Source organism: Phyllostomus discolor, chromosome 7 (assembly GCF_004126475.2).
Source record: "Phyllostomus discolor isolate MPI-MPIP mPhyDis1 chromosome 7, mPhyDis1.pri.v3, whole genome shotgun sequence".
NCBI lineage: Eukaryota > Metazoa > Chordata > Mammalia > Chiroptera > Phyllostomidae > Phyllostomus > Phyllostomus discolor.
In genome coordinates this window covers 46,659,755-46,687,726 of record NC_040909.2, presented here as the reverse complement: position 1 = coordinate 46,687,726, position 27,972 = coordinate 46,659,755, and the positions used below count along the sequence as shown (strand labels likewise).

Here is a 27,972-nt window from a genome sequence, read left to right as displayed (position 1 = left end):
GTTTTGATGAGAAGTACTTTCTGGTGGAAATGGATGATTTGCGACCGGAGAATCATACAAGGCGATCTTTTGTGTGTCATGTCGATAGCCCTGGTATTTTCCCTGTGCAGTGGAGTCTGAAGAATGGTTTACACATTAGCCCCCCTCCTGGTATGCATTCATTCTTTTTTTAATTATTTATCAGGAACTTTCCCTGGAAATGAGATTTGTCAGATGGAATTACCTTTGTCTTTTGTCCCTCTCTGTCTTCATGTCCCAGCCTATCCTTAACATTTTGGGAGCCTAAGACAAGTATAAATGAAGGCCTAGATTTTACATATTTACATATTTGAAAGTTATAAATTAAGTTGAACCATTTAACGAAGTATGTTCCATCCTCTGCCTTGACAAATGCATGTTCATGACAACTTGGGATCCCATGATACCTCCTTCTGTCGTGATTCTCTTGGGAGGTCACAGAGGAGAGGGGTAGAGACATTAGAGCCAGAGCTTGGAGGTAGATTATTGGTGACTTTTGGGTTTCTGGGCCTCGTCTTACAGGGAAACTCTTGAGATTCAAGAAAAAGGTGTATAGTCAAGTGTAGGATGTGGAGAGACTGTAGATAGGAAAGTGTCAGCTCATTTTCTGGTGTTTGCAATTTGCAAAATAGAGTCTTTGACCTTTTAATCAAGGCTCATAAATATGACTTAGTTGACCTTGAATGAAATTTTTTAAAATTCTCACTCAAAGGTATGTGTATTGATTTTAGAGAGAGAGAGAGAGGAAGGGGAAGAGAGAGATGGGTTGCCTCCTATATGCACCCTGACAAGGGATTGAAACTACAACCTAGGTATGTGCCCTGACCAGGGTCAAACCCACAACCTTTTGGTGTATGGGACAACGCTCCAACCAACCGAACCACCTGGCCAGGGCTTGAATGAAATTTTTAGTATTTTATAACTTGGAGTATCTGGAAGTGTCAGATGTTTATCTGATTTTTATGTCAACAAACCAGATTTTTTGGCAGTCTGTTTATCCTTTTTAAGTAGGCTTTTGATAAAGCACAGCTTTACTCTCTCAATGTTGACTGCTAGGACATGTGGCTGAAGTGCTCTGTGTGTTAACAGGAGTCACAAACCCAGAACCTTTGCCTTCCATTCAGCTTTGATTCATCCTACATTCATTTATGGGATGTTTGCTATGAACCAGGCATTGGGCTTGTCACTGGGGAGACAGAAGTGAGTATAACACATTTCCTTCAAGGAGCAAATGAGGGAAAACAGTAACAGAGCCTCCTAGGTTCTCTTTCATCAGTGAACAGAGTGGAAATGCCTTGCCTGGTGGTGATGGGGTGAGGGACACATCTACAAGAAGTTCTATTTTGCAGGAAGGCTCGGGACATCCCAAGTTCTTTATCCTGCCTGCTACCTTTATATGAAAAGAAAACCCAGTTATTAAAGCTATTGGAACTTTCAGTATTGTTAAAGGCAACTCAACTGTCTTTGTAAATAGAAAGAAAGTAGTGGAATATGTAATTGAAAATAGCAGGTAATTTGCTGTGAGGAATTGAGATGAATGCAGGGGGGAACAGGATACCAATCTCAGTTAGGCAAAATAAGTGATAGCAGGGGTTGGTTTGGTTGGAGGATGGCATAGCCTTGAGTAGCCTGCCTTGTGCTTGTGAGATGATAAGCTCTGGAGAGCAGAGAACAGCTTAGAGACAGCAGGCCCAGTCCAGCTCCTGGCACACAGATGCACAGACTTCTTCCGGAAACCTTAGTAAACTTAAGTGGAGAGTTAAGCTCAACTTTTTTTCTGAAGTGAATTCATGATTCAGGTTATAAGACCATTGAAATTCTGTGAGGCATGAATCTGAAAACCAGTGTCAAAAATACTGAATCTGTAGGAGCTAAGATATGTTTAAGGAAATAGCTTTATGAAAGAAAAAAGTCTTTACTGATTAAATAGTATTGGTATCTCTTTTCCTTTAGAGCCTAAGTCATAATAGAATTGATAATAAGTTTAGATTTGTTGGTACAAATCAAATCCAGTAATAATGGTCTTAAATTTTTTTGTAAATTGCCAGTAACTAATCATAAAATATTGTTCAAAATAAATGCCTAGTTTGAAATATAAAAGGTTTAAAATTTATCCAAAGAAGTGTATTGTCGTGTAGTTTGACCACAGTGCTCTATTTTATAAAATTAACAATGCTTTAGATTTGTGTTTTCCCCCTCTCTAAAATGATCAGTCCCAAATTAGCAAGATTAAAAGCTATGAGTGAACACTGGGCAGAGTGTAAAGCCAGGAAGCCTTGTGTGGTCCAAGTCATTGTTCTTTTGTCTCTACCTAGGCTATTCAGGCCAGGACTTTGATTGGGCCGACTACCTCAAACAGTGTGGTGCTGAAGCTGCTCCCCAGAGGTGCTTCCCTCAGGTGAGAAGCCCAACTCCTCATGGCCACTGCTGTGGGACTGCTTCCTGTGCTTTTTATGATTATTACTCTGACGTCAGTCTTCTCACTCAACCCAAATAATCATCTTGTTGATTGTAATACAGTGGTGCAAGGAAAAATCCATTCACTACAGAAGTTAATTTGTTTATTTAATTAGTGTTTAAAGTTCATCAGTTTTATTTTTTATTAGCTAAAGTGTAAATTTAAAATTTTAGTTCATAATTATTTTTGATGATTCAGTATTATGAAAAATATTAAGTGGAGAAAAATTGTTAAACTTATTTAAGAATGATATTATTATTGATATTAATATAATAATAACAATTTATCAAAATAAAACCATACACATGGTTTACAAAGCCGAACAGCAGTAAAAAGCTTAGAACATAAAACAAAGCAGTTCTCTGTTCTGTCCTTTTCCACAGTCTCCCTTCCCACGAGTACTCACTACCTGTTCATACTATTACTCTGATATATTTCTCATTTTCAAAATAATATGCTGCAGTCTTTCGAATCATTAATTTTAAACATGTCTATTGGTTCTACATTATGGTAAATAAGCATTTAGCTATTTTACATTACCTTTCTCCTCTGTCTTACCCCTACCACCAGCTCATCTTTCTATCAGAGTTATAATTTTCAGTTAAATCTGAATTGAGTATTTACATTATCATGTGCATTCAGAGATATTATTCACAGCTGAGCACTACAGTATTTTATGATTGTTTCCTTTTTAAATTTGTCCTTGTTTTTCATAGCTTGATTTTCTTTGTTTTATTGCTAGTTTACCACACCGTCTTGTAGCCTTCAAAACTATTTCCACAAAGGTAGTCACATTAGGAAATCTGTAATTCCCCTCCTTTATGAAACAGTATATTTGAGAGATGGGAGAGACATGGATAATATATGCAGAAGTTCCCTTATCTGACTCTATCAGACAGATAATTAGTGGGTTAATTGAAAGTCAGATGAATCAGGGAATCATCTTTCTGATGAAAGAGTCTATTTTAATTTACGATATATAAATATGCATTTATTTGTTAATCTTTTGGGTAAGGCTTTTCCTTAGAGTATAAATTATCAACTAGAGCTTTTTCTTATATAAACTGCACCTAACATATAAACCCTGTGATTCTTCAATAGAATGACAACTTTGATACTTTGAAACAATATGAACACAAAATTTTTAAGCAACCAAACATTTCTGCAGGTGTCTAAAGTTCCTCCATTAGCACATGTTGCTTTGTCTCCATCCACCTGGGATATGGGCCCTGAGTGAGATGATTGTGCAGAACACAAGAACCTTTGCCCCTGTGCCTGGGTCATAGTCCCATGTTTGCAGCCAAATACTCATGCAGCTGCCCTTTAGCATTTCCCAGAAGTCTTTGGTTTAGCTAGACCTGTGTATTTTCTTTCTAGTCAAAAGGTTTTGTTGTTGTTTTAGGGTACAAGGGTTAAAGTACCGTATGTCCTCTAGGCATGTTTTCTTTTTCTCACATCCATGGCCACTCTGATGTTGGAAATCTGTCATTTCTAATATTTTCTTAGAGATTCCTCTTAGCAACCTCCATTTTCTCTGCATTCTAGGCTTGCAGTGTAGTTTTAATTCTGGGAATTAAAACTGCCTTCCAGTGCAACCCAAGGAATTGACTCTCCCCTTTCTGTTTTGTGTATTTTATGGCCTCCTCCTTCTTTCTTGGTTTACTGCCTTGTTTTGATGGAGCCCATCTCTCAGTAGCATCCTGAAATGGAATGCAAGGGAGGTGAATTTTTGTAGGCTCTGCATGTTTAAAAATGTCTTCATTCTACTAACTTGAATGATTATTTGGCTCAATGTGGAATTTTAGGTCAGAAGTTATTTTACTTGAGAGTTGAAAACATTACTCAGTACTTCTCTACCTTCTAGTGTTACTGTTTCTACTTTCCAGAGAAGTTGAAAGCCATTCTTATTTTTGATCTTTTGTAGACAACCTGCCTCTTGCTTCTTTCCTGGAAGGTCATAGAATCTCTGTCACCATGTTTCACAGTGATGAGCCGTAGTGTGGCCTGTCTTCATCCATATGCTGGGTTCCAGTGAGCATGTTCTTTCTGGATAGTTTGTGTCTTTCTGTGCTGACAGGTTCTCTTGAATTTCTTCCTTGATATCCTTCCATTTCTCTCCTCTTTTTCTACAATTTTTAAAAAATTTCTATGTTGGGCTTCTGGATGAAGCCTCTACTTCTCTTCTCCTGTTTTCTGTTTCTTAGTCCTTTTGCTTTGCTTGCTGGATGATTTCCTAAATTTTATCTTTCAGCCCTTCTTTTGAGGTTTTAATTTTTAATATCACATTTTTGATATCCAGAACTATTTTTGTTCTGAATATTTGGTTTAAATAGCATATTATTCTTGTTTTAAGGATGTGGTATGGTTTGTTTTTTTTTAATCACTTAGAGGATGTTAATTATTCCTGCCTTTTGGGAAGTTGTCTTCTTGCATAATCTTTTTTTTTCCAAATTGCTTGCTTTGTCTGTTTTGATCCCTAGCTTTCATATATTTAGATGTCAGGCAATTCTAGGTTGTTTGCTTATATTTAAGAATGGAGGACTAGGCCTGGCTGGTGTAGCTCAGTGGATTGAGCGCAGGCTGCGAACCAAAAGGTTGCCAGTTCGATTCCCAGTCAAGGCACATGCCTGGGTTGCAGGCCAGGCCCCCAGGAGGGGGGTGTGTGAGAGGCAACCACACATTGATATTTTTCTCCCTTTCTTTCTCCTTCTCTTCCCCTCTCTCTGAAAATGAATAAATAAAATCTTAAAAAAAAAAGAGTGGAGGACTAAAAGAAAAAGCTGATTGAAAGCTCTTAAGTTGAGTATGTTGGTGGGGCTTGTCAATCTTGAACTTCCCTGTAGGGTGGGATCTGACTGCTCATTTGTTGGGGTCACATAATCCATATTTTTGTGTGTTTCTCTTGGATTTATCATGATACCACAAGAAATCTCTTTTAGTCCCTTGCCTAAACAGTAGAGGCAAGGGCTGGATCTCTCACATTTCCTATGCAAACCCCTGTTTTGGGCACTGCATGCCTGCCCTCAGCAGTTCCTTTGTCTTCCTGCCTGGGGATTTTGTGTGTTACTCTGGGGAATAAATCTCATCTTCTGTAGGATAGGGGAAGGAACAGTTGCCCTGGGGTATAGAGTGGAGGAGCTGATGGCATGACCTAAATTTCTACAAATCTTTTTGTTTTAACTATTTCACTTCTACCTGTAGTTGCCTTGTAACTGGTGCTTCCAGTTCTTAGCTCTCTTCACTGTCATTTTAGATTTACCTTTCTTTAATCTGCTAAGTTAGGTCTAGACACTATTCTAAATTTTAGCTTATGAAATGTTGTTGTTGCCTCCTCTTCTCTTTATTCTAGTAGGTTTATGTCTTAAAAAAACACTTTAATTTTTGTGAATTGTCAGAAGGAAGAGAGAACAAATACAGAGATTCCGTTCTTTATTGATCTAGAACCTGCAAATTTTTAAAACATACTTTAAATGACCCTTTTTCCTTATTCATAAGCATTACTTATCCTGACTGCCTTTTATGATACACATAGCAGTAGGAACCAGGTGGTTTATTATATGATAGGGCCCTTCATGGAAGGGAAAGTGAACTAACAGTGGTGAAAAGCCATTTGGTTCAGGGCCAGAGCCTTAGGTCCCTTATTTTATTGAAACCTCATAATGACTCAGTGGGACAGGTATTCTCAACGTCATCTGACATACGAGGAATCTGAGGCAGGAAGAGCTTGCATAGCTTGAGCAGTGTCACACAGGTAGCAGTAATGCAGGTATATTCTGACTTCAGAGACTGCATATAATACCGAGAGAACAGACATTTTTTCTTTGCTTCATTAAGAAACAGAAAAAAGTAAATTCACAGCCTTAAAGTTACTCTAGGATTAGAGTAACTTTACTAGATTAGTAGTAAAGTAGCTAGATTAGTAAATGAGTAAATACTTGGTATGTTTTAGATTTGATTAATTTATTTTCTAGTCAATTTCTGAGCATGAGTTTAAGGAGAACATGAAGCTTGAGGCGGTGAACCCTCTTCTTCCTGAGGAAGTGTGTGTTGCCACCATTACTGCAGTGCGAGGCTCCTACCTGTGGCTCCAGCTGGAGGGTAAGTGCCATTATCCCTGGAAAGACTTCTCATGGCTGCTCTTTGCCTTTTCTGTTCACCCCTATAATGTGGTTTGTTAGACTTAATCGATCAGCCAAAAGCGGGGGGCTTGTTCAAAGACTTCTAATTTGTAATGCAAGATTCCAAGCTAAAACTTTCTTTTCTTGTCCTTGACTTTCAAATGTTAGGAAACGAATATGAATAAAAAGTCTTCATTACAGACTCTCTTACTTTTTTTTAAGGGGAAAGTATAAGTCAAATAGCGTATATTTTGATATGATCGAAATACATGAGCATGCACATTAACAATCAGCTTCTGCAAGGGTAATATTTTGGTTGACCCCCATTCATTAGAACCAAAAGTATATAAAATAAAAGATATTGAAAGTAATCGTCAACACTTGGACAGGTTTGTGGATGGCAGCATTGGCTGAGTATTTAGCGCTTCGATTACTGTATGTGGCCTGGGGTTTCGTTTTTATTCAGCTGTCAAATAGACCCAGTACCTATGTTTCCAGCTTGTAGAATTGGCATTTGGTATATATATCAAGTACAGTATTGAATATATACTTTTCAGTATTTTTTTAACCTTTGCTGTGCAACTTGCCAGTGTCACTTACTGATTTGAATTCACTGATCTACTTTCTGGCTTTGTCTCCAAGTACCACAACTAATGTTCTTGTTAAGGAGAACTGTCACTTCTCCCCTTGTTTTCCAATTATTTCATGGAGTTGACTGATACTTGTCAACCATCTGAATGATACTTCTGGTAGTTCCAGTTGCTTACTTGCTATTCCCTAACTAAGGGTCACCCTGTATATTCACTACCCATCTTGGTCTTTATACAGCTATGTGTGAAAGACAGTTAACTTTTTTTTTTAAATGTTTGTCACACATGAAAAAGAATGAGTTTTGTGTGAAAGGAACTTGTTCAAGAGACTTTTTGTCTTTTTTATTGCAATAGCAGAACACTGATTGTCAAAGGAATAGTTTATGAAGAGGGGTATTCAACGGTCTAAAAGTTTTTTTTTCAATCTAAACAGGTTCTAAGAAGCCCATACCTGAATGTATTGTGAGTGTGGAATCCATGGACATATTTCCTTTGGGCTGGTGCGAAACCAACGGCCATCCCCTCAGCACTCCTCGTCGAGCACGAGGTACCTGTCCACTTCTGGACATTTCAGAGAGAAACAACACAAGGTCCTGGTTGTCTCTTCCCGCATAGGAAATTATTTATTGCAGCAAACGTTTATTATCTTACAGTTTCTGTGGATCAGAAATCTGGGTACAACTTAGCTGGGTCCTCTGGATCCGTCTCTCTCAAGGCTGCGATCAAGGTGTCAGCCAGGGCTCTAGTCATCACAGGGCCCTGCTAGGGAAGATCTCCCAAGTTTATGTAGAGGATTGTTGGCAAGAATACATTTTCTCATGGTACTGAGGGCCTTAGTTCCTTGCTGACTGTTGGTTGAAGGCTTCACTCAGTTCCTTGCCAAGCGGGGCTCTTTATGGGGGAGCTGACAGCATGGCAGTTGGTTTTCATCAGCCAACAAGGAAGAGAGTAAGAGAGGTGGAGCAAGATGGAAGCCAGAGTATTTCTGTAACCTGATGTTAAACATTCCACCTCCCCTTCCCTCTTTAAATAACTTTATTGAGATATCATTTACATCAGTGTTCCCCAACCTCTTTGGCACCAGTTTCATGGAAGACAATTTTTCCACAGACCGGGGTGGGGGTATGGTTTCAGGATGATTCAAGAGCATTACATTCAAGCTCACCTCCTACTGTGCGGCCTGGTTCCTAACATACCCTGACCAGTAACAACAGTCTGCAGCCTAGAGGTTGGGGATCCCTGATTTACATAACATAAAAAATTATGGTCTTTTAAAGTACAGTAGGTCCTTGAACAACGTCATTTTGTTCAGTGACATTTTGTTATAACATTGATGAGATGCCGTAGGGACTTAACTCTGGTTTATATCAATTAGCCTATAGTAAAATTGGTTTTGTAATATGCCATTTTGCTTGAAATTGCAGAACCTATTGAAGATGTTAAATGAGGGCTTCTTGTATACAATTCAGTTGTTTCTAGTACATTCATAGAGTTATGCCACTCTTACCACAGTCAATTTGAGAACATTTCATTGTCTTAAAAGAAACCCATACTCCTTAGCAATACCTCTTTACCTCCTGCTCTGGAGCCCTAGGCTATTACTAATCTAATTTACATATGCATAGGTTTGCTTGTTCTGGACAGTTCCTATAAATGGAATCATACATTGTGTGATCTTTTGTGAATGGCTTGTTTTACTTAGTGTTTTCAGAGTTTATTCATGTTGTAGTATATATCAATGCTTCATTTTTTTTCTTTAATTTTTTTTAAAGATTACTTATTTTTAGAGAGGTGGGGGGCGGGGAGGGAGAAAGGGAGAGAAACATGAATGTGTGGTTGTCTCTCATGTGCCCCCTACTGGGATTTGGCTTGCAACCCAGGCATGTGCTCTGACTGGGAATCAAACCAGCGACCCTTTGGTTTGCAGGCCTGCACTCAATCCACTGAGCCACACAACCAGGGCGATGCTTCACTCTTTTATATTTATGAATAATATTTCATTGTTATACCACATTTTGTTTATCATTACATTAGTAGATAGACAGTTGGATGGTTTCTGTTCTTTAGCTATTACGGATAATGCTGCTAATGAACATTTCTGTAAAGGTTTTTATGTGGACTTAGGTTTTCATTTCACTTGAGTATATAACTCGGTGTTTAACACTGCCAGGAAGTTTTATGAAGCAACTGCACCATTTTGCATCCCCACTAGGAATGTATGAGGGTTCCACATTCTTCACATTTTCCCTACCACTTATTTTCTGGGGATTTTTGTTTGTTTTTTTATAATAGTCATCCTGGTATGTTTGGGGTGGTATCTTAACAGTAGTCTTGATTTGCATTTCCCTAATAACTAATTATGTGGAGCATCTTCTCATGTGCTTATTGGCCATTAATATATATATCTTCTTTGGAGAAATGTCTGTTCAAGTCATTTGCCCATTTTTTAATTGGCTATTTTTGTTGTTGAGTTGTAAGATTTTGTTACATATTCTAGATATCCCTTATCAGATATATGATTTTCAAATATTTTCTCTTATTCTGTGGGTTACTTTTACCTCTTTGGATAGTGTCCTTTGATACACAAAAGTTTTAAATTTTGACATATTGCAATTTATTTTTTCTTCTGTTGCCTGTGCTTCTAGTATCATACCCAAGAAATCATTTCCAAATCTAATGTCATAAATATTTTCCCCTATGTTTTCTTCTGAGAGTTTTATAGCTTTGCCTCTGTTCAGGTCTTTGATCTACTTTGAGTTACTTTTTGTATGTGGTATAAGATAAAGGTCCAACTTCATTGATGTCGATATTCGTTTTTCACAACCCGATTTGTTGAAAAAAGACTACTTCTCCTATCGAATGTGTTACTACCCTTGTCAAAATCAGTTTTTCTTTTGAATATTTATTCCTGCTTAGAAAATATTCATAGGAGTTGATTGACCCAGGGAGCCTTAATTAGTTTTGGTTTTTGTAAAGACCTAGAAAATGTGCTTTATTCTAGATATTCAGACATATCAGCACTTGTTTATAGTACCTGCCAGTTAGAAATATATAACCAGGTTTAAAATATGTTGTGATTTTAATACATATATAATTCTTTCTCTGTCTTTTAATTTTTCTTGACATACACATTTTTGTTTTCTTCTTACAGTACACAAACAGAGGAAAATTGCAGTGGTTCAGCCTGAAAAACAGTAAGTAATGTAATAGTATATTTGACATTTGGAAGTTAGAATGTCTAGAAAAATAAATAACTAAGAGTATATCTCCTCATATGTTATTGTCTCAGATAGAATCATAATCCTTTAATTGAGATTTTGATAGTTTACATACCTCTTTTTATAATATATAGATTTCCTAAAATGTCATTATATACAGAAGGATAAAATCCATTCTCAAGATGTTCCCCAATTCGAGTTTTCTTTTGCTTTTAGAGGTAGGAGTCATTTGAATAAGAGGAAACAGAGTCTCAATGCTGGAATTTGTTAAGGTAGAGCTAAAAGTGTAGATTAGGATATTGTTTGTTACAGTGGAAAAAAGCATGATCTAGAAGACAAGACTAAAAAGGCACATGAAAGATGTGCCCTTGTATCCCATCTAGAGACCCTTCATAGCATGTCTTCCTGCACAGCTTTCAAGAAGTAATTGGTCAGTGTTGCCTTAAAAATACAAGAGTTTCTGTGTGTATGCATGTGTTTTTAAACATTGGATTTTCAATTTTGTATGATTAGCTCAGGCTGTCATAACAAAACACCACACACTGGATGGCTTAAACAACAGATTTGTTTTCTCATAGCTCTGTAGTCTGGGAAGTCTGAGATCAAGGTACCAGCCTGATTTCGTTGCTGGTCAGGGCTGTCCTCCCAACTTACAGACTATCTTCTTACTGTGTCCTCACAGGATAAGGACGGAGAGAAAAGGAGACCTTTCTCTCTTCTTCTTATGAGGTCACCAATCCTATTGGATTAGAGCCTAACCCTCACTTATCTCTTAAAGGCTCTATCTCCAAATATGGTCACATTGGGGATTAGGACTTCAACGTGGATTTTGAGGGGACACAATTCAGGTTATAGAAAATGCTATATAATTTATAGCTGCTTTTGTGGTTATGTGAGTAATAAAATTGACAATAGAGGTAGAGAGAAGGGCCACAGAATTCTATTTGAGGTAGTGACATGAGATAGTAGGGGAAAAATCTGGCCTTGGGTTTTTCCTTGGCTTAGTTGTCCAAAGTTTTAGTCTGGAAGTATTCTGAAAAGATAAATTACCCTTTTTTCATTGACTACTGCAAATATGGTAATTCTCTTTTTTAATAATATAATTTATTTTTAGTTTTGAAACTGATGGAAGAAAACAAGACCCTATATTAAAAATGTTTCCATTCTTTGACAATTAACAAATAGTCTACTTGTGTTTTAAGAATCCCAGAAGGAATTATATAACAGTTCATTGCATGAATGAAAGTTTATTTGAACAGGTAGTATCACATGTCTTTGGACTGTTGGCTCCTTAGACTGTGTACATAGTTTTAAGAAACAGTTGCTATTTTAAAAAAAAGTATAATCAAGAAAGCACCTTCTGTTACAGAATTTGCAGTTTGCTACTTTTGCTTTCTTCTTAGATTTGAAGGAAACTAACTCTTAATGCTTTACTGACTTTACAGATTCTTACTGTTTTGTTTCATGTGTGTGTGTGTGTGTGTGTGTGTGGCTTTTGTTTTTGTTTTTGTTTTTGTTTTTGACTCAGGATACCATCCTCAAGAACTGTCCATGAGGGCATGAAGAATCAGGAGCTAAACTCCACTGACTCAGGTATAAGTGCATGCCTTTTTTGGGAAAAGAGGGCCTTCAGTTTCTTTTAATGGGCAATATCTAAAAATAAAACAATACATTTGATTTATAGGATGTAGTTTCATAGAGGAGTCTCTTAACTGTGATTTTAAAGAGTTATAATTGTCTAAATGTACTTATTAGACAAGATCGGGCATGTTCAGAGTAGTATGGCCATAGACTAAGATGTACTTATTACTAATGATCTTTAGGATGACATCTCTGTCTATTTTTAGTAATTGTAGTTATTCTCTACTGATCACTTATTGGGTATAAGGACTCCAGAGGTCAGTATTATTATCCCTGAGTTTAGATAAAGAAACTGAGGATTTCCAGGCAGTGCTGTTTCTTAAGCAGGGTGATTGAGACATGGATGTATATTCTTCTTTAAACCCTTTTTATGGTACTCACAGTTTGTATATATATTTCACAATTTAAAAAAAAAATTAAGCACTGGAAAAACAGATTGTCCTAATACCTGATAAGTGAGACAAAGATTTTTTTTCTGGAGGCCCAAATCTTTTGTCCAGCAGCCTCTCCCCACAACTACTCTTGACTCCCCCCGTGCTGGTCATATAATGTTTAGCATCTTGGCTGTATGTATTCTAGCACAGATTAGGCATTTGGATGGTATTTAGTAAGTGCCTAGAGAAGAAAAGAAACCAGAATTTGAAGAGAGCATGCAGCTTATGAGTAGAGGGTCAGAAATGGAACTCAAATCTTTTTCAGGTTCCAAACCTGCATTTTTTTCTTCTACCCACTGCCTTTTCATTTTATCATTTATACATAGAGAATCAGGGCTGCGTAACTCTTTATTTTTTATGTATTACTGGTCATTCTAATGCCTACTGAAAGTATAGGATTAAGACATTAATATCTTCTACGTGACTGCAGCCAAGTTTGGGTTTTGTGATAGGTCCAGTCACCTTGGAAAAAGAGTCTGAGACTCTTATTTACATGTAGGAGTTTTATTGGGGAGTTCTTTTGAGAACAACTCCTGGGAGAGGTGAAGGAAGTAGGGGTGGGCAAAGGAAGAAGTCGAGCCACAATTCACTGTTAACAGAAGTTTCTTCCACCCTCACAGGGATTGTTGGTACTGATATACCACTCAGAATCTGCCCTGATTGAGGCTGTTATTGGAAATAGGCTACTGCTCCCTCTCCACCTAACAAAGGGTGGGTGGGAATCTTCAGCAGGGTGGGTCTCTCCTACTGAGGTCAGTTCTAGGCTGAGTGAGGGTAATTCCAGGATAGACTTACAGCTGAGAGCTATAAACTGCCAACATTTCCAGCTGCAGGGAACATAGATGCCTTAATCCTGAAAAGCAGGATCTGGGTGGTAGAGTTCAATTGGAGAAGTAGACGTGCTGACCACCATGCTAAGATTACATTTTAGGTGAACATTATGTACTTCAGGGTCCTGTCAACAGTGGGCAGTGTATACATATCTCCTTTCCTTAACATTCCTTAACATTGGTTAACAGTAACCATCAGAATAGCTTCTCTCTGCTTGATATGAAAATGAAGATGTTTTAGTGTCTTTGAATTTTTTATATTCAGCAGCTGAATTGCTAACCACAATGAGGGGATTTTAAAAACGTTATATTGGAGTACAGTGTTCATATAGAAAAATAGTTGAAAAGAGGGGTCTCTAGGCCCAGTTATACCCCACAGTAATTGAAGAACTTAGAGGTATGATCATGCGTAATTTCAGCCCTCTGAGAAATCCCAGAAATAGAAGGGCACCCACATCACTGAAGACTGCCATCATACTACTTTGGTGGTTTTAAGAGGAAAAACTGTGATTCTAGATAATATTTACCCATCACTCCCTAGAAATAGTCCAGAGTAGATTATTGAATAGTTGTTTGTCAGGAGTCATCATGGGTTCTGGAAATAAATCTTCCATTTTCTTTATCAGTAGAAGTATATGGCTCTGGAACAGTGTCACATTAACCTGTAGGAGTTAACCTACATGTAATTCAGAATGTTGTCTTATTTCAGCACAGTGATTATCTCCATAATAGAGTTGTAAATATTTTAAGGGATCTCTCAGGTGACATATTAAGCTTCAAAATATGTAATTTCTAACTTTATATAATGGTCAGTATGCTTGTTTTTCCCCCCAGTAGTCCAACTTTGGAAATGGGTCGGAAGATGACTCTATTCTGAATATTTGTTTCTCTTCATTTTCCAGTTATGATTAATGGAAAATATTGCTGTCCAAAGATATACTTCAACCACCGTTGCTTCTCAGGGCCATACCTTAACAAAGGACGAATTGCTGAGCTGCCTCAATGTGTAGGACCTGGGAACTGTGTTCTAGTCCTCAGAGAGGTAAGGTTCTGGCCTAGAGCAAAGAACTTGGAAATTTTACAGAAGTCTTATAGACTCATTCATACAAGGATCTATCTATATGCCATGGATGTGACAACTCTAGGTTTTATTATTAGTGATTAACTTTTTTCATGTACAATAAACTGGACACAATTATTTATGGCCCTAGGGAACATTTTTTTCTAAGCAGTTTTTTACATAGAAGGCTCACTTCTGTCTGCATAGCAAGGTCTTCTGTCAGAGACTACATGAGAATTGCAAGAGTGTATGAGAGACTTCTAGTCAAGATGGCAGCATAGGCAGACGTGGCTCGAATCTTTGCACAACCACATCAAAATTACAACTAGAGAGGAGTTCCAGCCAAGATGCAGGTGTAGGTAGATATGCTTCACTTCCTCACAAAAACAAAAGAAGGATAACAGCCAATTAAAAACAAAACACCACCAGAACTGCCAGAAAATCAAATTGTACAGAAGTCTGACAACCATGTAGTTAAAGAAGAAACATTTATCCAGACTGATAAGAGGGGCAGAGATGGGAAGCCAGGGTGGAGAGGATGCACAGCAAGGTGGCAGCTGGTGGATCTGGGCTGGCAAGGCTGCTAGCAGACTGGGCAGTTCCACATTTGTGTGCAGAGAAGCTGGGAGGAACAACTAGGGAGCTAGAAAAACTGCGCAACCCAGGGTTCCAGCATGGGGTAATATATTCTCAAAACTGTAGGCTGTAAAAACCTGTGGGGATTGCAGTGGCAGGAGAATCTCCTAGTCTCACAGGAGAATCTGTTGGAGAGGCCCATAGGATCCTAGAATGTACACAAGTCCACCACCCAGAATCAGCACCTGAAAGGGTTCAGTCTGCCTATAGAAAGTGAGAGAAAGTGGGGCGAGAGCTGGGCAACCTAGCAAGTGTCATTTTCCCCTTTTTGACCCTTCCGCACATACAGTGCCACAATGGAGCTATGTGGGTCAGAAGGAGAAGAGGAAGACCAAGAAATTGAAAACTTACTTGAACAAATAATGAAGGAAAACTTCCCTAATCTTGTGAACGCAACTAGACATTTAAGTCCAGGATGCTCAGAGTTGCAAAGAAGTTGGACCCAAGAAGACACACACCAAGGCACATCATAATTACATTAGCCAAGATTAAACATAAGGAGAGAATCTTAAAAACAGCAAGAGAAAGGAGATAGTTACCTACAAAGGAGTTCCCATAAGACTATCGGTTGATTTCTCAAAAGAAACCTTACAAGCAAGAAGGGCCTGGAAAGAAGTATTCCAAGTCATGAAAGGCAAGGACCTACATCCTTGCCTTACAAGATGACTCTATCCAGCAAAGCTATCATTTAGAATGGAAGGGCAGATAAAGTGCTTCCCAGATAAGGTCAGGTTCAAGGAATTCGTCATCACCAAGCCCTTATCATATGAAATGTTAAAGGGACTTATCCAAGAAAAAGAAGATCAAAACTATGAACGGCAAAATGTCAACAAACTCACAACTATTTACAACTGAACCTAAAAAAACAAAAACTAAGCAAACAAGTAGAATAGGAACAGAGTCACAGAAATGGAAATCACATGGAGGGTTATCTGTAAGGAGGGAGAGGGGGAGATTGGGGGGAAAATATAGGGAATAAGAAGCTTAATTGGTAGGCAAAAAATAGACAGGGGGAGGTTAAGAATAGTTTAGGAAATGGGGAAGCCAAAGAACTTATATGTATGACCCATGGACATGAACTAGGGGAAGGAATGCTGGTGAGACAGGGATGGTGCAGGGCAGAGGGGGATAAAGGGGAGAAAAAATGGGACAATTGTAATAGCATAATCAATAAAATAAGAATGCAATGAAAAAAATTATGACTAAAATACAGAACAACTAGCTCGGAACCATCATCCATTGAGTTGAATAGAAGTCTGACAACTATGAAATTAAAGAAACCACATTTATCCAGACTGCTAGGAGGGCACAAACTCAGAACAGGCTGGTCCCACATCCATGTGTGATGGATAAAAATTTGGGAGGGATATCTCAGGAGCTAGGTGTCCTAGACCCACACTGGCCCCCCAGCCCAGCATTCTAGTGCCCACAACTTCTGGCTGCGAAAACCAGCAGGGATTGCATTGGTGGAAGAAACTTCTGGAGCCCAAGAGCTCCTCTTAAAGAACCCACACACAGACTTACTCAGACTCACTCCCTCTGAGCTCCAGCACTGGGGTAGCAGCTTGAAAGGCACTAGTGGTACATAGGGAGAAACTGAAGTGCTTGGCATCAAGGTGAACAGAGGCCATTGCCCATTTGCTAAACCCTCCCACCACAGAGCTGGTAAACTGGTGCCGTATCTGAGACTCCATCAACATAGCTAACACTCTTTGACTCACCTTGGAGATTCCCAGAGACTCTGCTCCACCCAAGCTCCTTTTCCGTGTGAATGGTTAGTCTTGGCTCATCCTTCACAACTTTCTAAATCCTCTCAAACAAGTTAAGAGCTGGCCTCAGTGAGCCCCAGGCCCAGCACTGGCAGCAGCCAGCCTAAATTCACAGCTTGGCTTCCCTTGGGAAACTCAAGCCCAGCACAAGTAGCAGCCATCTCAGATGGTTTTATAGCTCAGGAAGGGTGGCCCTGGGCAAAACACAGGTGGGGCTGACCTTGGCCTTCACCACCTGGGAAATCCAAGGGACTGCACATGCAGGGGACAGCTATGACCATGTTGGAGCACCATCACCCTGCCCCTGCACAGCCAGCTCGCCACGGAGGGTGGAAGCTAGTGGTAAGTGGTCACAGCCAATCCTTGCAGCTGACTGGCCTGGGTAAATCCCTCACATTGTTCTGCCAACAGCAACCAAGGTTCATCTATAAGAGGAGGGGGCATTCAGCTCACAAGAAGGGCACACCTCGAGTACCTGGCTTGGGTGATAAGGGAGGTTAAGGGAACCTACAGGACACCTGCTACATTAGGCAACACTGCCAAGACATGGAGTCAAACAGCTCTACTTAATACATAGAAACAAACACTGGGAGGCTGCCAAAACAAGGAGACAAAGAAACATGGCCCAAATGAAAGAACAGATCAAAACACCAGAAAAAGAGTTAAACAAAATGGAGATAAGCAATTTCAAAGAGGCAGAGCTCAAAACACTGGTTATAAGGATGCTCAGGGAACTTAGTGAGGACCTCAACAGCATAAAACAGATCTAGTCAGAAATGAAGGATACACTAATTGAAATACAGAACAATTTACAGGGAAACTGCAGTAGAGTGGATGAAGCCGAGAATCAAATATATGATTTGGAATGCAAGGAAGCAAAAAAACAACTAATCAGAACAATAAGAAGAAAAAAGATTACCAAAAAACAAGGATAGTGTAGCAACCTCTGGGACAGCTTCAAGCGATCCAACATTTCACCTCATGGGGTGCCAGGAAGAGAAGAGAAAACAAGAGATCAGAAACCTATTTGAAAAAATAGTGACAGAAATCTTCTCTAATTTGGTGAAGGAAATAGACATACAAGTCCAGGAAGCACAGAATCTGAAAAAGATGGATTCAGAGAGGCCCAGTCCAAGACACATCATAATTAAAATGCCAAAGGTTAAAGATAGAGAATCTTAAAAGCATCAAGAGAAAAGCAGTTAGTTACCTACAGCGGAATTCCCATAAGACTGTCAACTTTGCAGGCTAGAAGGGATTGGCAAGAAATACTCCAAGTCATGAAAAGCAGGGACCTACAGCAAAGATTGCTCCTCCCAACAAAGCTATCTTTTAGAGTCAAAGGGCAGATGAAGAGCTTCCCAGACAAGAAAAAACTAAAGGAGTTCATCATCACCAATTCATTATTATTAGAAATGTTAAAGGGACTTATTTAAGAAAAAAAGATAAAAACTATGAACAATAAAATGTCAAAAATATATATCTATCAACAATTGAATCTAATAAACAAACTAAGCAAACAAGAACAGAGACAGAATCATGGATATGCAGAGCATTTTGTTGGTTGCCAAATGGGAGGGTGGTATGGGAGAATGGGTGAAGAGGTAAGGAGATTAAGAAGTGGAAATAGGTAGTTACAGAATAGCCATGAGGATGTAAAGGTCATGTAGGGAATGGAGTAGCCAAAGAACTTACACATATGACCCATGGACATGAACAGTGGTGGGGGGATTGCCTGAGGTAGTGGGAATATGAGAATACTCAGTCTATGACTGAGAGGCTGTGTGGCATTAATCTGGGCCATCAAAAACTATGCATCTGCTGGACTTGCAGAGCTTCCCAGCAAGGGTGCTGCACTGAAGGTAACAGATGTGGGGACTACTGATTTGTTCAGCCCCTAGGGTGGCAAGGCAGGGTCTGGGGAGGCTGGAGCTTCTGGATCAGACTACTCCAACATCATGAAAGCTCAGCTATCTACAAAGTGTCCCAAACAAATATAATTATCTGAGTGTACCATGACTGGGAAAGAATTTGGTAGGATATGCCATAGTAATTTTAAATTCATGTCGTCTATTTGTTTCTGACCATAATGGTTTTGAATATTTAAGAGGGTCTGTTAGTCTCTTATTTGTAACTTGAATCAGCTGTCATGTCTTCAGTATTATTATTTTGTTAACATTTATTAACTAATTTGACTAGAATTAATATCACAAATGACATGCTAGGGGATAGCAAGGGTTTAGTGGTCTGTTTTTCTCCTTCCCAACCCATATTTCTGTTTTAAAAATGGAGCACAGGTCCTCACACTACTTATCAATGCAGCTTATAAACCCAGTCGTGTCCTTCGGGAGCTGCAGCTGGACAAAGACTCTGTGTGGCATGGATGTGGGGAAGTCCTAAAAGCCAAGTGAGTAAGCTCCTCTGCCGTTTGTGTATATTCAGCCTTAACAGGTCACAGAATCAGTTCTTCCTTGGATAATATTACATAACTTAGGTTACCTTGTGCAGTGCTTCTTCAATTATTTGTGGTGAAGGTTTGTTTTTTTGTGTGTTTCCATTCTGTCATGGACAGATACTTTTAGAAGATATGGTAAAAATGAATTACAAGTAGTGTAAAATTTAAAAGGTATAAAATTTAAGAGAAGTTCTTTTTGTTATTAGATATGAGACATAGAATTGCTTTTTCCAATTACTGTGAGAATTCAAAAACATTTACTCTTGTTTTCTGACCTGATCTTGTGAGGGACAGGTGACAGTTGTCAGGTGTTATTGGTCAGCAGACCACACTTTGAGGATCACTGCCCTGGGGTAAAGAAAGACTTAATGAAAGTCACTTTTCATTTAATAGTTAGTGTAGAAGTTATTATTTGAAAACCTTAGTCCTTGCTGGTGTGGCTCGGTAGATTGAGTGCTGGCCCTCGAACCAAAGCATTACCTGTTCAATTCTCAGTCTAGGGCAGATGCCTGGGTTGTGGGTAGGTCCCCAAGTAGGGGGTGTGAGAGAGGCAACCACACATTGATGTTTTCCTCTCTTTCTCCCTCCCTTCCCCTTTCTAAAAAAATAAATAAATAAAACCTTTAAAAAAATTAAAGAAAACCTTACACTTAGGAACAGAAACCTGGAACCTTATTTTGCTAATTTAAGTAACGCTGGTTTTAGTTGTCATAGTTTATAAATTTAGATTATAAATTTGACTTAAGTACAAAATACATTAACTCCATATAATTTTCAGAGTTCTCAAATGACATAAATGACAGTCTTCTCACAAGCAAATATTAATATACTTGATTTTTCTCTGGATAATTACTAGCCCAATAAAGTTGGTCTCTCATGTCTTCTAATGACAGATACAAAGGAAAGAGTTACCGGGCTACTGTTGAAATAGTGAAAACAGCAGATCGGGTGACCGAATTCTGCCGGCAAACCTGTATAAAGCTGGAGTGCTGTCCCAATCTGTTCGGTCCACGGATGGTTCTGGATAAGTGTTCTGAGAACTGCTCTGTACTTACAAAGACCAAATATAGTGAGTCGTGTTTTTCAAATTTGTTAACTTTAGTAGCTCATCATACCTTATACTCTGGAAAGTTTTTATTTTGCACAGAATCACATAACAGGTATACAAATTTATTCTGTGAAGGGCCAAATAATAAACACCTTAGGCTGTGGGTCATATAATCTCTGTTGCATATTTTTGTTTAGTTTTATTTTCACATTTAAAAAAATCACATTTAAAAATCTAAAAACCATTCTTAGCTTGAAAGCCATACCAAACCAGCCATGTGCCAGATTTTGTCAACTTTTATGTATAGCATGTATATAAATTAGTTATTGCAGGAATTAGGTTATGCAAATCATTCATACAATCTACAAGTATTTATTGTGTGTCTGCTGTGTACTACCATTGTTCTGGCACTGGGATATAGGAACAGAAAACAAATTTCTGTCCTTGTTGAGTTTACATTTTAATGGGGGAGACAGATAATAAACAAGTGAACAAATATAAGGAGGTAAGTACTGTGGATAAAAATGAAGCAAGATGAGCAAGCAAAGTAGGAGAGTGAGGACAGCATCTTCCTGACAGGTAACAAGTACCCTGAAGGAAGCCACAGAGCCAGTTGCACGGATTTTCAGGTGAGAATGTTCTAGGTAGTGGGGAACAAGAGCACAGGCCTGAGGCAGAAGTGTGCTTAGTGTCTGTGAGGAGCAGCAAAGAAGCGAGGTGTTTGAGAGGTGTAAATAGTAGGAGAGGGGTAGTTGTGTACCTTGCTCTGAATTGTCATAACAACACCTGTACCTTCGTATTGTTTATCTTCTCTCTTGTGGAACTGCAATAAAAAAGCAAGTCATAGGATGAAATTTCCAACTTGGAACTTTCTAAGGCACTGTTATCCAAACACAAAATTCAGTTCCTACCTTTCCTTAAATCATATAAGCCCTGCTGTCACTTGGGAGAATTAATACAGAGGAGGATTTTACCCTGTTAAATTTGAAAATTGCTTTTAGGGATCTTGAATTCTGTGCCTCTTAAACTTTATCATGCGTGCAAATTACCTGAGGATCTTGTTAAATGGAGGTTCTGATTCATCAGGTCTGTGGTTATCTGGGCCCAGGTGCCTGCATTTCTAATGGACTCCCAGATACTACTGATGCTGCTGATCCAAGCCCCACATTTAGCATGATGAGCTTTCTAATCAGTTTAGAAGTTTAGGTTTCTAATCTAATCAATTTGTCATATTTGCATGACAAATCAAAGAAAACTAACCATCTAGTTTCTATTTATATTTATTGGATTGTAAATTCCTAAAGGGCAGGAATTGTCCTAGTTTACTATTGTGTCAGATTCAGCGCTTAACTTTAGCAATTTGCCAAAAAATTGCAATTATTAGGTAAGTGAAATATGCTATTCTTGTGAGTGCATATGTAAATATACCACTTTGAGCCTTTGGAAGATATATGGATTTTATTATACTTTTTGTCTGAATTTATTTTTCTTAATGATATAATTGAAATTAGCCTAGATATTAGGAGTCTTTATAATTTTTCCCAATTAGTAATTTGAGTGACATTAAATGGAATTATAGTCATACCTCGGTACTCATTGACTTCAGAACTTGTCAAACCCTGTACTCATCACATTTTGATGAGAAAAACATGTTTCAGCACTTAGTGCTTGCTCAGGACTCATTGCACTTGCTAGAACTTGTGAGTCAAGACAATACCACCCCCCCCCCCCCACCAAGAGAAAATGCTTCATCATTCAGTGCATGTTGGTTTCAGCACTCGTCATGAGTTTGGGAATGAAATAACAAAGAGTACCGAGGTACCACTGTATATCCTTTAGAATTATTGTTTTTTTTTTTTTTGGAAAAAATTACATCATATGTTGACAATACTTTAATGTGTAATTTAGAATATGTTTCCATTTTAGAATTATCTCTGTATTCTAAAATTTATGTGAAAATGCAAAGGATCTAGACTAACCAAAACAATCCTGAAAAAAAAGAATAAAGTTGGAGGACTTAGTCTGTCTGACTTCAAGTTTTACCATAAAACTGTAGTAATCAAGAGTTGGTTGGGCATTGATGAAAGTCTAAGTCAGGTAGAGTGATGGGACCGCATAGAGGGCCCAGAAATAGAGCCCCTACATGGGTTAAATTTAATGGGAAAAGAAAGTTCTTTCAACAAATGGTACTGTTACAATTAGGTATCCATGAAAAAAAATGAAAAAAAAAAAAACTTCTTGGCTCCTACCTCATAGATATGAAAAGGAATTTAAGCTATTTCATAGACAATATAAAAGCTAAAACTATAAAACTTCTAGAAGAAAACAAGGAGGTTATCTTCAAGAGCTTGGGGTAGGCAAGGATTTCATAGAGAACACAATACACCAGCGTAAAGGAAAAATTAATAAGTTAAACATCAAAATTAAAAACTTTTGTTCTTAACACCATTTATAAAAATGAAAAGACAGGCTATAGTCTTAGAGAAAATATTCTTTATATTCAAAATTAGACAACCCTTTTAGAAAACTGTTTGGCACACATCTATCATATGATCCAGTGATTCCATTTCTAGGTATTTATCCGAGGAAAATGAAGATATGCCCACTGAAAGCCTTGTACAAGAATAAGAATGTTCATTACAACTTAGTGGCAAAACCTGGAAGCAGCCCAGGTACCCATCAACAGGAGAATAGATAAACTGGTATATTCATACAATGGGATGGTTTTCATCAATATGAAGGGATGAACTATTTGAACACACAACAGCAAAGATGAAACTCAAAAACCTCATGCTGAGTGAAAGAAGCCTTGCACTGAAAAGTACCTGCTGAAGGTTTGCAGAGATGAGTCAAGCTAACCTACAGTGATGAAAATCAGAATAATGGTTGCTTTTGGTGAAAGAGAAAGGGACTAGAAAAGGAACCTGGCAACTTTTTAGGTTGATGGAGATGTTCTGTCTTGATGGGAAAGGATTATTCAGGTTTATGCATTGTACTAATCAAACTGTACATTTAAGATCTGTACAGTTAAGATTATTCCACTGTATGAAATTTAAACTTTAATCAAATACAGTATACCTGTTTTCTGCTATGCTAATAGAATCTCTTGTGGATTAAAGTGCACAAAAATAATGAAGCTACTTCATTTTTCTTTGTCATTCACATTTAGCACACTATTATGGAAAGAAGAAAAGTAAAAGAATCGGGAGGCCACCTGGTGGGCATAGTAATTTAGCGTGCGCCCTGAAAAAAGCCAGTAAGAGGAGAAAGAGGCGGAAAAATGTTTTTGTTCATAAGAAGAAACGCCCCTCTGCATCTGTTGATAATACCCCTGCAGGCTCTCCCCAGGTATGAGATCTGATGTGCCTGTAAAGTCTAGAAGCCAGATTTCACTGCTTTACAATACAGATACAGGAAGAATGCATGCAGATCTTTGTAAGTCAGATCTCTGGCCAATAGAAGATGGTTTCATGGCCCCAGAACTGGTTTGTCCTGAATTTCAATGAACCTTGTCTCCTTTTCCTCTAGGGAAGTGGGGGTGAAGATGAGGATGACCCAGATGAAGGAGATGATGATTCCCTAAGTGAGGGCAGTACTTCTGAGCAGCAGGATGAGCTACAGGAAGAGTCAGAGATGTCAGAAAAAAAGTCATGTTCCTCTTCTCCTACCCAAAGTGAGATATCTGCATCACTGCCTCCAGACAGACAAAGGAGAAAAAGAGAGCTGCGCACTTTTTCGTTTTCCGATGATGAAAATAAGCCTCCTTCACCAAAGGTACCTATTTTTAAAATACACTTTTTTTCTCTCTAGAACTTCCCTCTAAAGTACAATTTATAAATGATGTTGGCATTCTACTTATTTCAATGCAGGCTTCAGTTGAACTTTGAGTCTCCTTTTAAATGATTCCATTCAGTGATTTAGTTGTGTTTCAGGGATTATTTAGAAATAACTTTATCAGGAGGAAGGTCTCAGAATGGCTGCTTTTCCTAAGTAAAAGAATGTTTCATTGCTAGTTTATTTTGTAGCCTGTCATTTAGTTCAGAGAAAACTCCCTTTTAAATATTTTTCATAATGTGTATGGTTTTATGGAAATATAATGCTTATATAGAAATAAAGTATCCTTTTGATTCTGGGTAGGCCATCTTGTTTAGTATATTTAACATATACTTGTCTGCATGTTATATAACATTACACATTAAAGAATAAGAGTTAATGTTTTAAAGCTGGGTTGCCTTTTTTTTAGATACCCTTTTTTTAGATTTTATTTATTTATTTTGAGAGAGAGGGGAGAGAGAGGAAAAGAGAGAGAGAGAGAGGGAGAGAGAAAGAAAGAGAGAGAGAGAGAGAGAAACATCAATGTGCAGTTGCTGGGGCCATGGCCTGCAACCTAGGCATGTGCCCTGACTGGGAATCAAACCTGTGATACCTGGTTTGCAGCCCGCGCTCAATCCACTGAGCTATACCAGCCAGGGCTGGGTTGCTTTTTAAATATAGTCTATGAACAGAACCAATAAATGATTACTCCTGATAATTTAGCTAATCCTTCTTTCATTGGAAATATCATCCCATTCACTTTAGCACCTACCAGAGAGAGTTGAAATAGACCAAGGCACGAATGGGAGATTTAAGAACTATTTTTTTCTGTTATATTGTCCAAATGATTTCTGCTGAACCTTTAAGGTAAAATTTTCCCCATTGATATTTCTAATTATAGAAAACAAACATTTCCTGCATATACCTAGTGTATATAGCCTTGCCATCTTTGCTGGGAAAAATCACATCCTCAAAGCACTTTAAATCCTGCTTTGAGGGGATATGAATTTAAATAGAGAGACTTTTTAAGAATATAATAGCTCTTACACCATTTGGTTTGATTTTGTTGTGGGGAATGAAGGAAATAAGGATTGAAGTTGCTGAAAGGCTGCACCTGGACAGTAACCCCTTGAAGTGGAGTGTCGCAGACGTGGTGCGGTTCATCAGGTCCACCGACTGTGCTCCCTTAGCGAGAATATTCCTAGACCAGGTAACCACCAAGACCTTTAATTCTTAGTAACATGTTTCTTTAGCAAAGGATTGTGGGTGTAATAGCAATTTATGTACAAGTCTCAGGAAAAATATTAATATGCAAAAGAAAAAATTATTTTAGTTCTGTTTTTAGGAGTACTACTATGTGAAAAAGTTATCTGACTTCTGCCGTAGTTGAAGCAGATTGTCACTGCATTCCCATTTTTCCTAAGAATTTCTTTCTATCCGTCAAATATATAAATGGCTTAAAATTAAGTATACCATGATTAATTATCCCCTTCTTTTCCAAAATAACAATTTGCCTATTTCTTTTTTTTTAAAGATTGTATTTATTTTTAGAGAGGGAAGGGAGGGAGGGAGGAGGGGGGAGAGAGGGAGGGAGAGGGAGAGAGGGAGGGAGAGAGAGATAGAAACATCAATTTGCGGTTGCTGGGGCTTATGGCCTGCAACCCAGGCATGTACCCTGGCTGGGAATCAAACCTGCGACACTTTGGTTCGCAGCCCGAGCTCAATCCACTGAGCTACGCCAGCCAGGGTCCAATTTTCCCATTTCAAAAAAATTAAATCTGTAATGTGTTAGGCTCTGGAGTTGCAATCAATTTTAAGGCAGGTTTTCTGAAACACAGATATCTGTGGCCTTAAATAAATACTGAAATAGAATTTATTTTGATAATTGAGGAGGTTAAAAAATGAACGTCTTCAAAGAACTTAATTGGGCTTTTTTATGAATACTACAGATCAGGACATTGAAGTTTATAGTTAATACTTTCAGATTTAGAAAGAGTCCTCTAAACACATGTTTTTGGGTTTTGGGTTTGGTTTTTTTTTTTTTTTTTTTTGGCACATTTAATTGCCACTTACAAGGCTAGTCAGTTTACTCAATTTCAACTGAGCAGAAACTGTAGAATGTATTCTTATCCTTGGTAAAACTTGGTTATTAATTCTGAAGATTCATTAGTATGGAGGACTATGAGAGACATCTAAAAGGAAATGTGTGCTACTTATTCAAAAGGGAAAAGTAATGAAGGAAAGCACAGGGACACTGATTTTGACAAAGCCAGAGTGAATCATGATTGAGCTGTCATTCACATGCACATCATAGATAATTTGTATTTTTGTGCTTTAACAGGAAATTGATGGGCAGGCCCTGCTGCTCCTCACCCTTCCCACCGTTCAAGAGTGCATGGACTTAAAATTAGGCCCTGCCATCAAACTTTGCCATCACATAGAGAGAATCAAGTTTGCTTTTTATGAGCAGTTTGCCAACTAAGAAGGACAACCAAAGTGAGCTGTATCTTTGAAGCACAAATGCAGCAAATCCTTCGCCTGCTCTGTTAGTGGAGCTGAAATAGTGCTGGGGCTCTGGGCCCTGCAGGTGTGGACTTGCTCTCTTTGCACTTTCAGGGAAGGAGGACCCACGGTGAGGAAGCAAAAACTGCACAGAGGTGGCTCTTCTGCCAGTGGAAATGTAGGCGTCTCTCATTCAGCAGATTGCAGTTTTTAAAAAACAAAGGTTGTGAAGAAAAGACTCACATAAGAAGAAGCATTTCCAGTGGTGTGACCTAAACAAAGAATAATCTGGGCTGCTGGAAAGTACCCTTTTGGTTGTTTCCTTTTTGTTCTGTACCTTCCCGTTGTAGATTTGTTCTCTGCTTTCTCTTTCTTGGAAAGAGAGGACATAGCTTTAAGTCAGCACTGATTTGGGACCGTGCCTAAGGCAAATCAGCGCTTCATTGTCATTGTGTTTCTGAGCTTTTTAAAATTAAAACAGTTCCTTTTGGGGATGATTATGTGGCTCTAGGATTTTGAATTTGCAGTCACACTTGGATCCAGTTTAAAATTTGTTCTTAGGAGTTCCTTTGTTTACTACCTCTGTTGATAATTGCATTTGCAGTCATGTGTGAGGTTTTTTGTATGATGTCATTTTTTAAGTTACATGAACACTAAAACTAAGGCAGATGTTGGAGGGGGAAAAACACTGTTTTCTCAAAAACATTGTGTGAGCACTTATACCAGTTCTTTAACTGACCTGATCTAAGAACTCTGCTGTCATTGTTTTCCATCTTGACCCAGATTGGGCTACCTGTTTTAAGAAGTATCACAAAGATTGTTGGTATTTCAGTTTAATTGCTGTCTCTTCATTAGTTTTCAGACAGACTTCAGTGGCTTTTATTTGGTGTTTACTTTTCTTTCAAATTGTTGGTCTGCTTCATCTCTAAGTCCTTACTTTGTCCAAAGTCAGTAGGTATTCCTTGGACCCATGATTAAGTCCACTTTCCCTTCTTTCTCCCTGTTTCCAGGCAGATAGTGTAGAAGCACAACAGAAAGAACAATTTTTGGAGGGTTATGCAGAGCATGGAATTTCTGTAACTGTTTCCTCAGGTGGCTAGGTAAAGATTGAGAGGTGGTTAAGGATTCTGTAAACCTCTTTGCCTAGTCAGGTTTATAATTTTCTTCAGTTAAATCTTTAAATTGAATGTGGTCTATAGTCTGAGGATTCCCATTCAATAACTGAGTTTTCTTTTAGGTGTTTCTTTTGATCCTGCTCAAGCTGACATGAAACTATAGGTGATTTTCACTTAATGACTGCACTGCTAGCTATTACAGAATAATAGCATTTGCTATACTGTTCCAGCCATGAAGAAAAAGGAAAGATGTATACGTAGATTGCT

The 27,972-nt window shown here is 38.3% G+C and overlaps 1 protein-coding gene across 6 annotated transcripts in view; it reads left to right on the top strand.

Moving 5' to 3' along the window:
- Positions 1-27,088, top strand: part of SFMBT1 (Scm like with four mbt domains 1) — a 114,688-nt gene extending 87,600 nt beyond the window's left edge. For all 6 annotated transcript variants that reach the window (XM_036030887.1, XM_028518350.2, XM_036030889.1 and 3 more), the window contains 13 exons: positions 2-150; positions 2,334-2,416; positions 6,448-6,574; positions 7,618-7,731; positions 10,336-10,378; positions 11,931-11,995; positions 14,210-14,349; positions 19,070-19,179; positions 20,121-20,296; positions 23,445-23,623; positions 23,804-24,049; positions 25,170-25,298; positions 26,430-27,088. In XM_036030887.1, coding sequence (XP_035886780.1) covers positions 2-150; positions 2,334-2,416; positions 6,448-6,574; positions 7,618-7,731; positions 10,336-10,378; positions 11,931-11,995; positions 14,210-14,349; positions 19,070-19,179; positions 20,121-20,296; positions 23,445-23,623; positions 23,804-24,049; positions 25,170-25,298; positions 26,430-26,570 — 1,702 coding nt within the window. In that variant the 3' untranslated portion in view covers positions 26,571-27,088. The remainder of the gene's footprint in view (position 1; positions 151-2,333; positions 2,417-6,447; positions 6,575-7,617; positions 7,732-10,335; positions 10,379-11,930; positions 11,996-14,209; positions 14,350-19,069; positions 19,180-20,120; positions 20,297-23,444; positions 23,624-23,803; positions 24,050-25,169; positions 25,299-26,429) is intronic.
- The last annotated feature ends 884 nt before the right edge of the window (positions 27,089-27,972 follow it).